The sequence below is a fragment of the Papaver somniferum genome, chromosome 2 (assembly GCF_003573695.1).
Source record: "Papaver somniferum cultivar HN1 chromosome 2, ASM357369v1, whole genome shotgun sequence".
Taxonomy (NCBI): Eukaryota; Viridiplantae; Streptophyta; class Magnoliopsida; order Ranunculales; family Papaveraceae; genus Papaver; species Papaver somniferum.
In genome coordinates, this window is record NC_039359.1 from 83,289,936 (window position 1) to 83,305,977 (window position 16,042).

The 16,042-nt window shown below is 38.7% G+C and overlaps 1 protein-coding gene and 1 pseudogene across 1 annotated transcript; both read left to right on the forward strand.

Moving 5' to 3' along the window:
- Window positions 1–10,772: 10,772 nt before the first annotated feature.
- Window positions 10,773–13,816, forward strand: LOC113348221. The gene is made up of 2 exons (XM_026591927.1): window positions 10,773–11,025; window positions 12,713–13,816. The coding sequence occupies exons 1-2, from the start codon at window positions 10,816–10,818 to the stop codon at window positions 13,010–13,012; spliced, it is 510 nt and encodes a 169-aa protein (XP_026447712.1). The 5' UTR covers window positions 10,773–10,815; the 3' UTR covers window positions 13,013–13,816.
- LOC113348222 lies at window positions 13,144–13,822 on the forward strand (annotated as a pseudogene).
- Window positions 13,823–16,042: the final 2,220 nt, after the last annotated feature.

Genomic DNA, 16,042 nt, shown 5'->3' on the forward strand with positions numbered 1-16,042 from the left:
CCAAATTTAGCCAATTAAATCACTCATGATAATTTTGTTGGGACATATCACAACTACCCAACAAATTTCATCCCTTTAATCGACCCAGAACTCCTTCAAACTTCGATAGAAAATTACACAGTTCTGTTTTTTTATTTTCCCGCCAAAATGAAGTTCAAAAGAAGAAGATGAAGTGCCCCTATCCTGTTATGGGGTGCAAATAGCAGATGGGTGCTGAGGACAAATTTGGGTGCTGAGGATGAATTTGGGCTACGCATAACCTTGGATGCCCCTTAGCCAAATCTGGGGTCCGTATAACAAATGTCCTCCAGGGGTCCAAACAACACTTTTTGAGCAACTTTTTCCACACAAGTGTATTTCTCCAAAAACACCTACACAAACATAAAAACACCATAATAAGTACAAAATCAAGCACTAACAGTAGAGACACTAAGGACAATTCAGACACAAAAATGTGTCTATCAAATACCCCCAAACTTATTATTTGCTAGTCCTCGAGCAAATATAATATAAAATGACTACACTTAGCACGTGCAGCAAGCCGTTAAACTGCTAGGTGGCCCTAGCGGCGGAGTGTTGTCTCCGGAGGTTTACTAGAGGTGTACCCACAAAACATTTACTCCAGACCCTAGCTATCTACGCAGAACCTTGGAAGGCACTAAAGAATCTCCTTGGTTGGCATACAATCATTGTCTATAGGAGGAAGTACCCTGATGCGAAATTCCAATTATTGTACACGAGTTTGCACTCAGCATACTAAAATTCATATATAAGTGAAAGAGCTCTACTCAGATAGTTTCTAGACATCATAACCGGAGTCAACCAATCACATGGAAAGATTAAGAAGAAGGATAAAGAGAAAAATAGATGGTTCAAAGTGAACGGTGTTTCCCATATCTGTCTGAAGGCCTCTGCCAAGATGAACCTATCCTAATGGACTGAGATATAGGTCTGACTGATATCAACACCACTGGCATATACAAGGGGACCAGTGGTCGATAAACCTAACTCTAGGTCAACACAACTGGCATATACAAGGGCACCAGTGGTCGACTTTATTGAATTTATTGCGGTTGGTCTGATGGTCTGGTCTCAAACCTTTTTTTTTTTTTGGTATCTCAATCACCCTATTTCACCCTAGCAACGGTAATAACTTGAGTCGTGTGCCCCATCAAATCACTTAAGAAATAAAATCATAAGGGATTAGGATTCAACGAGTTATGGCGAAACTACCATGTTTTTTTTTTTAATTCTAACACCTGAGCTCTGTGATTTTATGAATAGAGTATTTAGATGTTTCCATCTAATCAGATTGGTTCCTCAACTCCTACAACCAAGATGTTCTCATCCACTTAGATTGGTTAGTGCCAACCTTAATAAGCATAAATTTCTAGGCTCTGGAGTTTATTTATTGCAACTAAAAGCTAACAAAAAGTTTCTTCCCCACCCCCAAACTTAAATCTAACATTGTCCTCAATGTTTATAATGAAAGAGCAATACCAAAAATCAAAGTAACATGAGGAATCAGTAAAAAGAGAAGTCGGAAATATAGTACCTGGGTTAAGAGAGAAATCAAAAACTAATATACAACATACAATCGCCTCGATGGTCAATCAAAGGTAAACAGGGTCCTCCAGAGGGACCTCCTCAACATCACCAGTAGGAAAGGGCTCTAAAAAGGGTTTCAATCTCTGACCGTTAATTTTCGAAGAACTACTACCATCTGGTGTCTCGATCTCAACATCTCCATGAGGAAAGACAATGTGAACAATAAAAGGACCCGTCCATCGAGAGCGTAACTTCCCAGGGAAAAGATGCAAGCGGGTATCATACAGAAGAAATTTTTGACCTGGAGAAAATGACTTCCTTAAAATATTTCTATCATGCACAATTTTGATTTTGTTCTTATACTCCTTCGCACTATCGTAAGCATCTACACGAATCTCTTCCAACTCATTGAGTTGGAGTTTCCTATGGGCTCCTGCCTTGTCAAGTGAAAAACTTAGCTGCTTAACAGCCCAATAATCTCTATGTTCTAACTCAACAGGTAAATGACATGCCTTGCCATACACAATCCGATAATGCGACATTCCAATGGGGATCTTAAACGCAGTACGGTAAGCCTATAAGGCATCAGTAAGCTTAGACGACCAGTCTTTCCGATTAGGATTAACTGTTTTCTCTAATATACGCTTTATCTCCCTATTGGAAACCTCTACCTGACCACTAGTCTGTGTATGATATGGGGTAGCTACCTTATGTGTAATACCATATTTCTTCATCAAAAGCCTAAAAAGTCCATTACAAAAGTGCGACCCTCCATCACTAATTATAGCTCGCGATGTACCAAAACGTGTAAGTATATTATTTTTGAAGAACTCAATCACAACCCTATGGTTATTGGTTTTACACGCAACCGCCTCAATCCACTTAGAGACATAGTCTACAGCGACAAGGATGTAAAGGTTACCAAAAGAATTAGGAAATGGACCCATAAAGTCAATACCCCACACACCAAAGACCTCCACAACTAAAATAGGGTTCAAGGGCATCATGTTCCTACGGGAAATGGTTCCTAATTTTTGGAAACGCTCACAAGTAACACAGTGACTATGGGAGTCTTTAAACAACGAAGGCCAATAGAATCCACACTGCAAAATCTTAGCAGCAGTATTCTTAGCACTAAAGTGACCCCCACAAGCATGATCATGACAAAAAGAAATAATACTGGACTGGTCACTCTCATGTATACATCTCCTAATAATCTGGTCTGGACAATACTTAAACAAATAAGGATCATCCCAAAAGAAGTGCTTCACCTCGTCTAAAAACCTAGAACGATCTTGTTTACCCCAAGTTGGGGAATTTGACCAGTAACAAGATAATTCACTATATTCGCATACCAAGGTGTTTGGGTAACAAAGAACTGTTGTTCATCAGGAAAATTATCCCTAACAGAAAGAGAATCATTAAGGGTATCCACAACAAGCCTAGACAAGTGGTCTGCTACTACATTTTCTGCACCTTTTTTTATCTCTAATGTCTAGGGAAAATTCCTGCAACAATAGGATCCATCTAATCAATCTAGGTTTAGTATCCTTCTTGGAAAGAGGATACTTCAAAGCAGCATGATCAGTAAATATTATGACCTTAGAACCTAAGAGGTAAGATCTAAACTTTTCTAAGGAAAACACAATAGCTAATAGTTCCTTCTCCGTAGTGGTATAGTTCAAGTGGGCATCATTCAGAGTTTTGCTAGCATAGTAAATCACATGAAGTAACTTATTTTCTCGCTGACCTAGCACAACACCAATAGCATAATCTGAAGCATCACACATGATCTCAAAGGGTAGGTTCCAGTTGGGTTCCTGGACTATGGGGGCGGTAGTGAGTAAATTTTTAAGCTTCTCAAAAGCCTCTAAACAAGCATCATCAAAGACAAACTTAACGTCTTTTACAAGCAAATTGCAAAGAGGTCTAGAAATCAAGCTAAAATCCTTAATGAATCGACGATAAAAACATGCATGCCCTAAGAATTACCTAATATCTCTTACGGTTTTTGGGACCTGTAAAATTTTAATAAGGTCAACTTTGGCTCTATCTACCTCTATACCCTTCGAAGATACTATACGCCCTAGAAAAATTCCTGAACGAACCATGAAGTGACATTTCTCCCAATTAAGCACTAAATTATTTTCCTTACATCTAGTCAAAATTAATGACAAATGATGCAAGCACTCATCGAAAACCGAACCAAACACTAAAAAATCATCCATAAAGACCTCTAAGAACCATTCTACCATGTCAGAAAATATGCTCAACATACAACGCTGAAAGGTCGCAGGGGCATTACATAGCCCGAAAGGCATGCATCTATACGCAAAGGTACCAAAGGGACAGGTAAAAGTGGTTTTCTCTTGGTCTTCTGGGGCTATGACAATCTGATTATAACCGCAGTATCCATCTAAAAAGCAATAATGGCTACATCCAGCTAATCTCTCTAGCATTTGGTCGATGAAGGGAAGGGGAAAGTGGTCCTTCCTAGTGACCTTGTTCAATTTCCTATAGTCAATATATAAACGCCAACCCGTGGTCACCCGGTTGGGATTAACTCATTTTTATCATTCTGGACTACAATAATACCGGATTTCTTGAGAACAACCTGAACGGGGATGACCCACTTACTGTCTGAAATGGGGTAGATAATGCCTGCATCTAACAGCTTAAGAACCTCTGTTCGAACTACTTCTTTCATATTAGGGTTCAGTCGATGTTGCATCTCCCTAGAAGGTTTGGTGTCACTCTCTAAATAGATATGATGCATACAATCAGTAGGACTTATACCCTTAATGTCTGCTATGGCCCACCATAACACTTCCTTGTTGTTCTGAAGGACGGTTACTAGCCTACTTTCCTGATCACTATCCAAGTCGAATGCTACAATCACAGGTAAAGTTTCAGACGGGCCTAAAAACACATATTTCAGGCTATCTGGTAATGGTTTTAGGTCCAACTTAGGAGGCTCTTCTAACGAAGGAACTAGGGTAGACTCAAAACTGGTAGTGGTTCGAACTTAGGTTTCCATCCATTACTAGTGTCTATCAAAGGGGTTGAATCTAACAAAGCATTCACCTCATTAATCACATTATCATCATCAAAATCAATCCCAAAGTGGGCTAGGCATTTCTCTAATGGATCTTCTAACAAAGTGTTTGGTAATGACTCCTCGACTAATTTCCTATCATGTTCACCTCTTCTATGTTCGAGTCATCTAGTTCAGAGGGTAGCTTACTAATATTAAAAATGTTCAGCTCAATAGTCATATTACCAAAAGACAAATTCATAATACCATTTCGACAGTTAATGATCGCATTGGATGTAGCTAAAAACGGGCGACCTAAAATCACTGGTATTTGGTTCTCTGGGTCAGGGACAGGTTGGGTATCTAGGATAACAAAATCCACTGGATAAATAAACTTGTCGACCTCAATAAGAACGTCCTCGATCACACCACGAGGAATTTTAACGGACCTATCAGCTAACTGAAGTGTCATCTGGGTAGGTTTCATCTCACCAAGTCCTAGCTTAAGGTACACATGGTATGGCATAAGTTCACACTGGCTCCTAAGTCAAGCAAAGCTTTCTCGACACGGTATTTACCTATTGTGCAAGAAATAGTAGGGGACCCTGGGTCTTTATACTTAGGAGTAGTGGTATTCTGAATAATAGAACTCACATGACTAGCTAGGAAGGCTTTCTTCTGGACACTAAGTTTTCGCTTTCGCGTACACATATCCTTAAGAAACTTGGCATAAGCGGGAATCTGCTTAATCGCATCTAACAATGGGAGGTTGATAGTAACCTGCTTAAAAACCTCCAATATATCATTAAAGTTGGACTCCCTCTTAGTTGGAACTAGCAGCTGGGGGAACGGGGCTCTGGGAACAAATCCGGGCTCAGCATGACCCTCATTGGTCTCTTTGGAGACTCTATCAGTCTCCTCATTTTCTGGCTCAGAAGGGTGAACTACAACATGTTCACTATCAGGCATGGCAACCTTATTGTCAACTTTCTTTCCACTCCTAAGGGTTGTTATAGAATTCACATGATTGTACGATTTCTCTCCTTTAGGGTTAGGATCAGTTTGACTAGGGAACCTTCCATCTTCTCTTTCACTAAGAAACTTAGCTATTTGGCCGACTTGAAGTTCTAAGTTAGCAAGAGACTGGGAATTATTCTTAAAATTCTGCCTGGTTTCTTCTTGAAAACCATAGTGGTTCTTTGATAACATCTCATGGTTCTTTGCTAACATAGTAAGGGTTTCTTCTAAGGTGGAGATCTTTTTCTCATTCTGAAACTGGGGTTGACCTGAAGAGTTCTTAGCATAACCAAAACCTGGGGAGGCTGAGAATTACTAGACTGTCCTTGATTCTGACCCTTAGACCAAGAAAAATTAGGATGGTTTCTCCAACCAGGGTTGTAAGTCTCTGAGTATGGGTCAAACTTTGACGGTTCTCAAACCTAGCATTTTATAGACAGCATGGGCTTGCTCTTCACTAACCTGACCTTCCCAAAACGAGTTATTGGGTTCTACTCCACAACTAGAACTTGAGAGGCTCTAAACCTATCATCAGGTTCAACAAGAGACCTATGTTTAGGATGATTCAATTCCAAAGCTTCTAACCTTCTAGACAAAGCAGCAAACTTAGCATCAGACCCGAAGCTTGTATCTACCACATTGGCTACTTCTATTGACCAAGAGTCTTTTGGGGGTTCAACACAAGACTCCCACTGTTGGGATTTTTCAGCGACAGCTCCTAAGAAGGTAAAGCATCATCAACACTTTTACTAGTGAACTCACCAGCGCACATAGACTCAACCATGGCTTTGGTTGAATAGTCTAAACCATCATAAATAATCTCTACGAGTTTCATCTTATCAAATCCATGGTGAGGACACTGGGATAGGAGATCATTGAATCTCTCTAAAAACCTATAAAGAGACTCTCCCTCTTGTTGCACACTAGCACTAATTTTCTGCCTAACAGACGCAGTTTTATGCTTAGGGTAGAATTTCATATAGAAAGCAGCAATAAGTTCCTGCCATGTTTCAATGGATTCAGATGGTAGGTTGTTCAGCCAGGTCTTGGCTTTATCTCTCAAGGAAAAGGGAAACATCTTAAGTTTCAAGACTTCATCAGTAAGGTCTTTTATTCTAATTGTCCCACAAATTTCCTCAAAGTCCCTAATATGAAAATAAGGGTTCTCATCATCTTTCCCTAAGAATATAGGGATCATCTGAAGAATACTAGGTTTTATCTCGAAATTAGCCGTAGTGGCTGGCAATTTAATGCACGAAGCTCGGGTGGACCTAGTTGGGAACATGTAATCTTTCAAAGTTGCCATTGCTGGCACAGCTGAAGTACTAGGGGTATTTTCCTCACGAGACAGATTCTCAAAACTGAAGTTTCCAAAAACAGGGCTCTCAAAAGAAGAGTCTTCTCCCCCCTTCACAAGAAGAACTACTAGGTTTATCACTAATCAAACGACCTAGAGTGTTTCTTTTCCAAGCCCGCTCTTTAATAACCTTGGGCATACACTAGAAAAACAAAAGAAAAGAAAGAAATCCTAAAAGGAAGGGAAGTTCTATGCAAAACAAACAAGGCTGACTCCACCACAACAAACCTACTGATTTCTAGCAAACAAAAAGCATGATGGCTCCACTTAGATTGTTTCTAGACCAGCTTCTAATCCTTCGAAAGGGAATTCGTTACAATTTAAGCAAACCCCTCTGGAATCAATCCGAGTTTAAGTAAGTTGAATCGAGACGAGGGAAGCTCAGTGGAGCTTTGATACCCAAGGCCTCACCGTTACAAGGCGGCGTATTCAACTCACAGAAACCATCATGAACTTTGAAGCATGCTTAAAAGAGTAACCAATATTTTTCGAATGACTTTCCTATTAAGCTCGTTACCCTATAGGTCTCGTTCTAGTCAAATTTTAGGCTTAGGTTCGCGTTTGGTTTCGTTTTCCTAAGGCGGGAAGAAGGGAACGGTGATGAAATCCGAACCCTTATCTTGTATGGCCAGTCCTTGCCCTTTACTAGGAAATTAAAGCAGCCGTTTTCAAATCCTCAGCATATATGCAAACGAAGGAATACAGTAACTCGCTGACAGGGATTCGCGAGTGTTTCGACAAACTTACCTCCCGTACCAGACGGGGATGAACCGCTGAAGTCGACTCGGGCACGACTCCTATGTCATGTACGAACCCGAGGGGCCGAGGCGATATCGTAATCGCCGTCCTTCTCTGCAAACAGTTGATATTTAAACTACCCTTCCGTAGGGTTTAAAAAAAATAAAGTCCCAAAGTCCAAAAATAAAGTGCAAAAAAAAAGATAATCTAAAAGAAATTCTAAAAAAAAAAAATTGTCTCTCTCTCTTTTTTTAATTAATTTTTATTCTCCTTTTCTTTCGCTCCTTTCGCTTTGCTTTTACTCCAAATCTTTAAGTATTCACCAAAAGCTTTGGCAAATTTTTCTTTCGCTCCAAATTCCAAAATCTGTAAGGAAAAGACAAAAACCCAGAAACGAAGAACAAATAAAATAAAATGAAAAACAAATAAAAACCTAAAAAAAAAATCTAAACTCTAGCCTAAAGACAAGTCCGCGTCGGCGGCACCAAAATTGATGTGATTTCAAATTGAGTTGTAGTAAAAAGTTCGTTGAGACTTGTGAAAGCAATCGATTTTAGACTTAATTTTAAAGCAAAGAAAATAAAGCAAATAAATGTTGATATGTTGTGAAAATTATGGAGAGGCTGGAGCTAGGATTTCACCATTCATCAATACTTATGTGGTTCTAAATTAATTTATATCATGCAATTTAAACAATTGATTCGATTTAAAGTATTGCCAAAATCAGATTCCCAAAATATCAAATTTAGTCGCAAGTATAACGCATCAAGAGTCTAAAACTAAGCATGCATCATCAAGAGAAAACACATTTGATTAATAAGAATCATTTAATTTATTTTTTATCAATGCAATTAATCATATAAAAATATTGCATAAATTTATAAATAATATTACCACATAATTCTTGAGAGAATGGCTTCCTCCGTCGCCCCAAGGATTGGGTTAGCTCATCATTAGGAAAACACGCTCAAAATTCATTTTTTTATTGCTCAAAGGTGGTGTACAAATGATGAAATAGGAGAAACAATGATAACCGGGTTTGCAACAATTATAAGTGTTACAAACTGAAAAGAACGATAGACCGCTGATTCTCGACCCTCGCCTGTGTGTCGTTTCCACTGTTGAAAAACGACTGTCTTGGATGGTCTGTTCTTCGCATTCTTCAGATGAGCAGCAGCAGAAAAATATTTCTGGATCTTGATTTTCTCGACTTTGTGATGCTCTATAATCTCCCCAAACTCTTCATAAACCTTATATGATATTCCAGCACCTATTTATAACCCAGCAACAACAAAATCTCACGTAATTACTTCATATAATTCTTCATTATTCTTCATGGCCAGTTTAGGAAATAATTCAGATTTTTGATCTCTACACGCGTTCTGAAGCTTCCAAATTGTCATATTTAACTCCTTCACACTCCAAGTAGTTGTTAGGGTCTTCCAAACACGTGCAAACTCCTCTGCTGCTCGCGCAAATCCCTTGATATCCTTTTCCGAGAATAAACTCCCCTGTTTTCTTCCCGTGAATTATCTAGCCAATTAAATCACTCATGATAGTTTTGTTGGGACATATCACAACTACCCAACAAATATCATCCTTTTAATCGACCCAGAACTCCTTCAAACTTCGATCGAAAATTACACAGTTCTGTTTTTTTATTTTCCCGCCGAAATGAAGTTCAAAAGAAGAAGATGAAGTGCCCTATCATGTTCTGGGGTGCGAATAGCAGATGGGTGCTGAGGACAAATTTGGGTGCTGAGGATGAATTTGGGCTACACATAACCTTGGATGCCCCTTAGCCAAATCTAGGGTCTGTATAGCAAATGTCCTCCAGGGGGTCCAAATAGCACTTTTTGAGCAACTTTTTCCACACAAGTATATTTATCCAAAAACACCTATACAAACATAAAAACACCATAATAAGTACAAAATCAAGCACTAGCAATAGAGACACCGAGGACAATTCAGACATAAAAATGTGTCTATCACCTTCTATAATCCAACGTGAACAGAAAGACCCTTAACCAGGGCTCTGATACCTGAATTGTCACAGGTTCAAACTATCCAAATGCAACAACCAACCTTGATAATGTCACTATGCTCCACAACACAGTTCAGCCAACTTGCCCTTAGCCAATTTCTTCACTTCTTGGCCAAAACTCTATTCAGCCCATACTAAACAAGGATTCTGCTCACAATCAATTCAATCCAATAAACCCGCACACACACTCTGCTTGATGCATAAAACGGTAAGCCAAACAAAGGGATAAATACACCAACAGAACTTAGCTTGAATATTGGCCGAAGCCTTATTATTACTGCACACTTAGGTTTACACAACTCTTCTTGTTCCGGACACCCAACCCATCACAAGATCAAGCTTATATAGCCTTACAAAAAGTTATAGACAAGTGACTGACTGGCAGTTACAGATTTACTTTACACGAGGCAGTTGGCCAACCGTGTCAACTTGTCCAACTCCTCTCCTGAAGCCAAACAGGCAGTTCCTAGAATTAGAAACGCATAAATCAAATATTCCTTCCGTGTAACCAACTTATAACCGTCAAGACCATGTGCCTGACACATGTCATCTAGCCTTGCCATTATAGCTTTCACCAGCCAAAGTACGACCATTATTGTTGTGCATCATTCCCCCAATGATACAAGTGTGCTAATGCAAGCCTTGCTTGCATCCCCGCATGCCACATGCACACAAGTTATATGCCTAACTCATTTGACACCTCTTGATGCTGATCTCGCACCTTTGGTTTTGTCCAAATCCTGGTTAACCTATGCCTTGGCCTATCTGCATCTCTGGATACACCATGCATTTTTGGCCAATGCCATGTTGCAAGTATCGCACCATCTTGGCGCTCTATTACTAGGCTGCTTGACCGACCAGTCATAGTTACTTTGCGAAGGATTTCTGGCTTAGCCTTCGCATTAAGCCATACAAATTTGTCCGCCGGTGCCCCAAAATGAAACTAGGACAGGACAGAGAGGTTTCTGGGACAGGAAATAGTAATTTGAAACAAAATATAAGAGAAAATCATATTGCAATGAAACCCTAAAAACCCAGAGCTTACAAAACGAGGAGGAGAATATTAAAGCCCTAAAAATGGAGACGCTAACAAGTGATGTGGAGGATTTTTCTGCATCAGCAACACTAATCTACTTCAAGTCTCCAGTTCCTCCTCTGCGAATCCCTATACCTGCTGGTCTGTCTGATGATCCATCTCAAGGCCCATTTGTTCTTGCTTTCGAGGATTCTCTAAGTTGGAAATCTGCATTGCAAGCTTCCGAATCTAAAATTATAGAGCAATGTGAGGTAAATATAGGCGTAATTTGATGAATTAAATCTGGGTTTCAACTGGTTTTGTTTTTTTCTTGTTAAAACTTTATTCTAATTCGTAGCAAAAGCCTTCAGATTTGTTGTGGATTCATTCTAATTAGATGGATTAAATGAAGGATTTTACCTAAACAATGTTTTTTGGATTCTATTATTATTGGAGACTGATAATATGAAGCTCCGTTTCTAGGTTCAAATAGCTATATTTAATTGTATTCAGAGATATTTGCACGCAGCTGGCCGAGTTGTTTGGCTATTGTACTGCCTATACAATAAGTTAATACAGCTGCAAAATTTATGCGAGCGGAATAACCAGCTCTTGACTACAAGAGCTTAAGTAGTTGAGATTGATAGAGCTCTATATTGTTTTAATACATTAGGTTGTAATTTGACAAACTAACACTATAATGAGCTTTGGCTGAAATTGGTTCATCGAAACTTACTTCTGACAATGTGTTTCGACAAGTTGTTGTCATAATATTCAGAGTAAGACTGGACTCTAACTATTTTTGGTTGATTGTATGATATCATGCTGTTACGAACTTGTATTTAGCACTAACTTTTACCATCATATGAGCACGTCTGTTGGCCACTGTGTCGGCTTTGGGCTTTGACATTAATGTATCTTAATGTTATGTATCTTTATGTTAGTGCTAAAGAGTGTTGATTAAGTACTTAACAAGTATCATAAGGATGGGCATGGGATTTAGCCTTCTTACATAGCATGTAATTAGCTATGCACGTTCTAGGTTTTCTGACCCGTCTCTCACTTCCTCCAATCATTATTGTTACATTTTGATACTTTGCGACAATATGATTTTTTCTTAAACGCTAACTTTTGAATGTGAGGTCAATTTTGTCTTAATTTGATGAATTAATTTGGGTTTCAATTAATTTTGTTTGTCTTCTGCTGTTAAAATTGGTTGTCATAAAAATCTTTAATTTAAAATCTTGTTGAGCTTAATTCGTAGCAAAAGCCTTAAGATTTTGTGTGATTCCATTCTAATTGGATGAGTTGATTTTGGGTTTTACCTGAATGTGGATTTTTTGATTCTAAGGTTATTGGAGACTGATAAGTCCAAGTCCTTGTCTAGGTTCAAAAACTATATTGAATTGTGTTCACAGATAATTACACGCAGCTGGCCGAGGTGTTTGGCTATAGTACTGCCAATACAGTAAGTTAATACAGCTGCAAAATTTATGCGAGCGGAATAACCAGCTCTTGACTATGAGAGCTTAAATAGTTGAGATTGATAGAGCTCTATATTGTTTTAGTACATTAGGTTTTAATTTAACAAACTAAAACTAAAATGACACTTGTATGTTCTTGCATGTGTTACGAAAAGATGTTAACAAAGTAAGATTGGACTCTAGCTGCTTTTTGTTGATTGTATGTCATTATATTATTACGCAATGATCCTGTGTTTAGCATTTAATTTTGCTGTCGTATGAGCAGGTGTGTTGGCTACTATATCAGTTTTGGGCTTTGATTAAGTACTTAACAAGTATAATAAGGCTGGGCATGAGATTTAGTGTTTCTTACATATCATGTTTAGTGAACGCACGTTCCTGTCTCACTTCCTCAATTCACTATATGAGATTAGAGATTTTGCAAACATATGATTTTTTTTCTTAAAGGCCTAACTATGCATTTTTTGTTCTGAAGGCTGGAGCCCGGATAGGTTGTTCAATCAACGCGTCTAGCAAGTGCTGGCCTCCATGGTGGAAAACCCTGCTTGGAGGTGCTCCTATGGATCTTGCAGAGAGGGAACAGTGTGAAGAACGTGAGATGTCAGCCTGTCTTGTTGCTTCTAAAGAGTCTTGCCTCAAGTTTGCAAAAGACAAGTGTTTGTCCCCATTTCTTGAGGCACGTATAGCATTGACTGACCATAAAGGAATTGTGAAGCTTCCAAACTCAGCAGCTGGCAATTTAGAAGTGACAAATTGCAGAGGAAGTGATATTTGATGCTCTGATCCGAACTTGAATAATTCCAAAGAAGTGGCAGTTCAGTTACGTTTTCAAGTCTCGAATTAAGGTTACTTAAGATGGTTCATTGGAGAACTAGAACACATAGCTGCTTCTTGCCATAAGAACTACAGCAGCAGAAGAAACAATGGTTTCAGGGAGTGGCATCTGCACTAAACGAGTTGTCGTTGATGTTAGTCACCATATGCTTGGAAGATTATCTTCCATCACTGTGAAATTGTGAAGTGATCTGCCTTTCTGGTGGTCTTGTATGACAGAAAATGAAGTATCTTCATTTCTTCCTTTCTGCCTTTGGAGGACCATCTGTGGTATTGTTCCACACAAGACCAAGCGTGGGGCTGCTGCATTCTGAATATGAGGGTATCCCACTACCTTGTGACAAGATTGAGAGGTTGCTTATCCCTGGACACAAGTACTGCCTTTTAGGAGGACTTTCATCTGAGATTAGATGGAGTCAGTACCTGATACCATCAAGGAACTTGAGGAAAAGAGAAAGGCAGGATCCCGTGCAGCATATGAACGTAAAAAGCAGTTGAACAAGTTGAGGCTCAAGGCTGAGAAGACTGGCGAAAGGACAGCTCGGTGCACAGCTAGAAAATCTTGTTACAGTCTGAATACTAGATTGTGTAATTGATTCTTCTTAAATGACAATTTTGAAGATTTTGGCTCCTGCTATGTTCTTGCATTTCATTCTGATTTTGAGACTTCTTCCTTGTTTGGTTGTTGAATCCTAATATTTGAGATTTTCGTTTACCTACTTATGAAATTATATATGTTTCCTTCCTTTGATTTCGATAACGCGGAGTCCACTCAAACATGTTTTTGCCATCCCTTGATTCTACTCCATTGATCATCCAAACACCACATTCTACTTCATTGATATAACAAAGATAAGAAAATGATGAATGGAGTTCCCCTTATCATCATCTAGTGTCAGGTACTCTCTCAGTGATGATTTATTTCACGAGATACTAACCAGAAATCCAACAAAATCAGTTGTTCGGTTCCAATATGTTTCAAAAGACTGCATTCTCAAAGTGCTAATAGTTCTATCCACTTAGATGCTGGTCTGTAATTAGAGAATATTTACGATGAAATCAAGCACAAATGACATATGAATAGAACCAAGGAAAACTTAGGACAAAGAGAAAATATTATTGAAAATGAATTAAAGTCCCTAACACATAATAAGGCTGCATCCTAGCCTTAGCCGAGAGAATTATTCCATTCCTAATGTAAAATAAAATGAAGAAAGAAAAAGAATGAAAACTATACTAAAAGTAATTCTAATTTTACTGATGCTCGGACTTCGACTCTCAAAAATGAGCTTTTCTTTTTCCTGATATCGATAGTGTATATATAGATTTCAGAGGAAATCACTTTCCTTTTCCATTTTCCTGCTACATCATCATCCAATTATATTGCGCCACATGTTAGAAATAACACAAAATCCTTTAATAAAAATATGCCATGCGTCAAATAATATAATTAAATATTTCATGTTCGAATAATTGATCCAATGAAATGACTCTTCATGTTTTTCCTTTACGCTTAGCCATTCATTCATAAATCAGTTCATTTCCTTCATTTTACGAGTCGTGGTCGGTCCCACATCTCCTCATTTTTTCTAATTTTATTATTATTCCACACTCTTGATTTTTCACATAGTACAAACTCTTAGTTTTCCATATTTCTTCAAATATTGCTCAATTCTCCAAAAAGCCTACAAAATCAAGTGGTCTCCCGACCGTCAGACTTTCTCACCAATAAATATTAAAATATTATTATTTTAATATTCGAAAATATTGGACGCATGAGCAAAAACCTTAAAATTGAGAGTTTCAGTCAAGATCAAACTCCTCTGAAAATACAAAATGTTGCACAAGTGTCCAACAAAAATACCTAAATTCTCAGGAATGGACGCACGGTGGCCCGCGCACCACCATGGCCGAACTTGACCGGTCCCTTAGCTACCATGGTTGGCCGGTCTCACATTCCTTAATCTATATTTTCGGATAATCCTCCATACCTTGGATAATCCTTCATATTTTGGTGAATCCTCTTCCACCAGTTGGACAATTCTCCATTCACCCCTATCCCGGACTCTCCACTACCAATGGACGGTTTTCATATCTATTGGTTGGTCAATATCTCTACCCACATTGGATAGCCCTCCATCTCCTGGATTCAGAGTTCTCCAAAAATAGGGTTTCAGACTTATGATAATTCTGATAAACATCAGTAATTTCCATGATGATTCATCTAGCAATATTTTAATTAATATTCAAATGGTCAGTCCTGCTACCAACATTTTTGTTGCTCGACTGTCCAAGAAGCAACATGATATTGGACAACCATCCATTTGGCCGACTATCCAATATTTTATTGGACGATTATGAGTCCAGTACTTACTAATTCTCTAATTCCTACTTTGTCATTCGAAATCCATGACATATTAGATCAGGGATGAGTACTCTACATAACTCAACAATATCTGATTTCCTGTCAAATACACGACATATCAGAATAGGTCCATGATTGAGAAACCACATTAGAACGCCGTTCGTCAATCCAAATCATGATACATCACAACTCATTGGGCTCGACGTCTATGCATTATTGTTGTCCCAACAAACACCTTATGCTCAAAACATGAGTCAAAGAGCATATCAAATTCGTCAATTATGCTCGACTCATCAAGGATAAGACTCATGGTCTATCCAAGTCAAAAATTGACCAATTAAATACACGTTTGCCTTGCAGACTGCACATACATGATACTTCAACTTATCGCTTGTGGGGATATTCATTAGGGTTTTGGTTTGGCGTCCTACAACACGTTCGATGTAACAATTATCCATGATGAGTAATGTGAAAGTAGTGGATGCACAATAAACCAAGTCTCTCGCGCAATGTGGAACTGGTTCAACCACGATTTCCCACTCCCACATTCTTCCACTCCTCTACAGCCGTCACACTTACTGGAGATCAATGTGTTAACTACTTCTT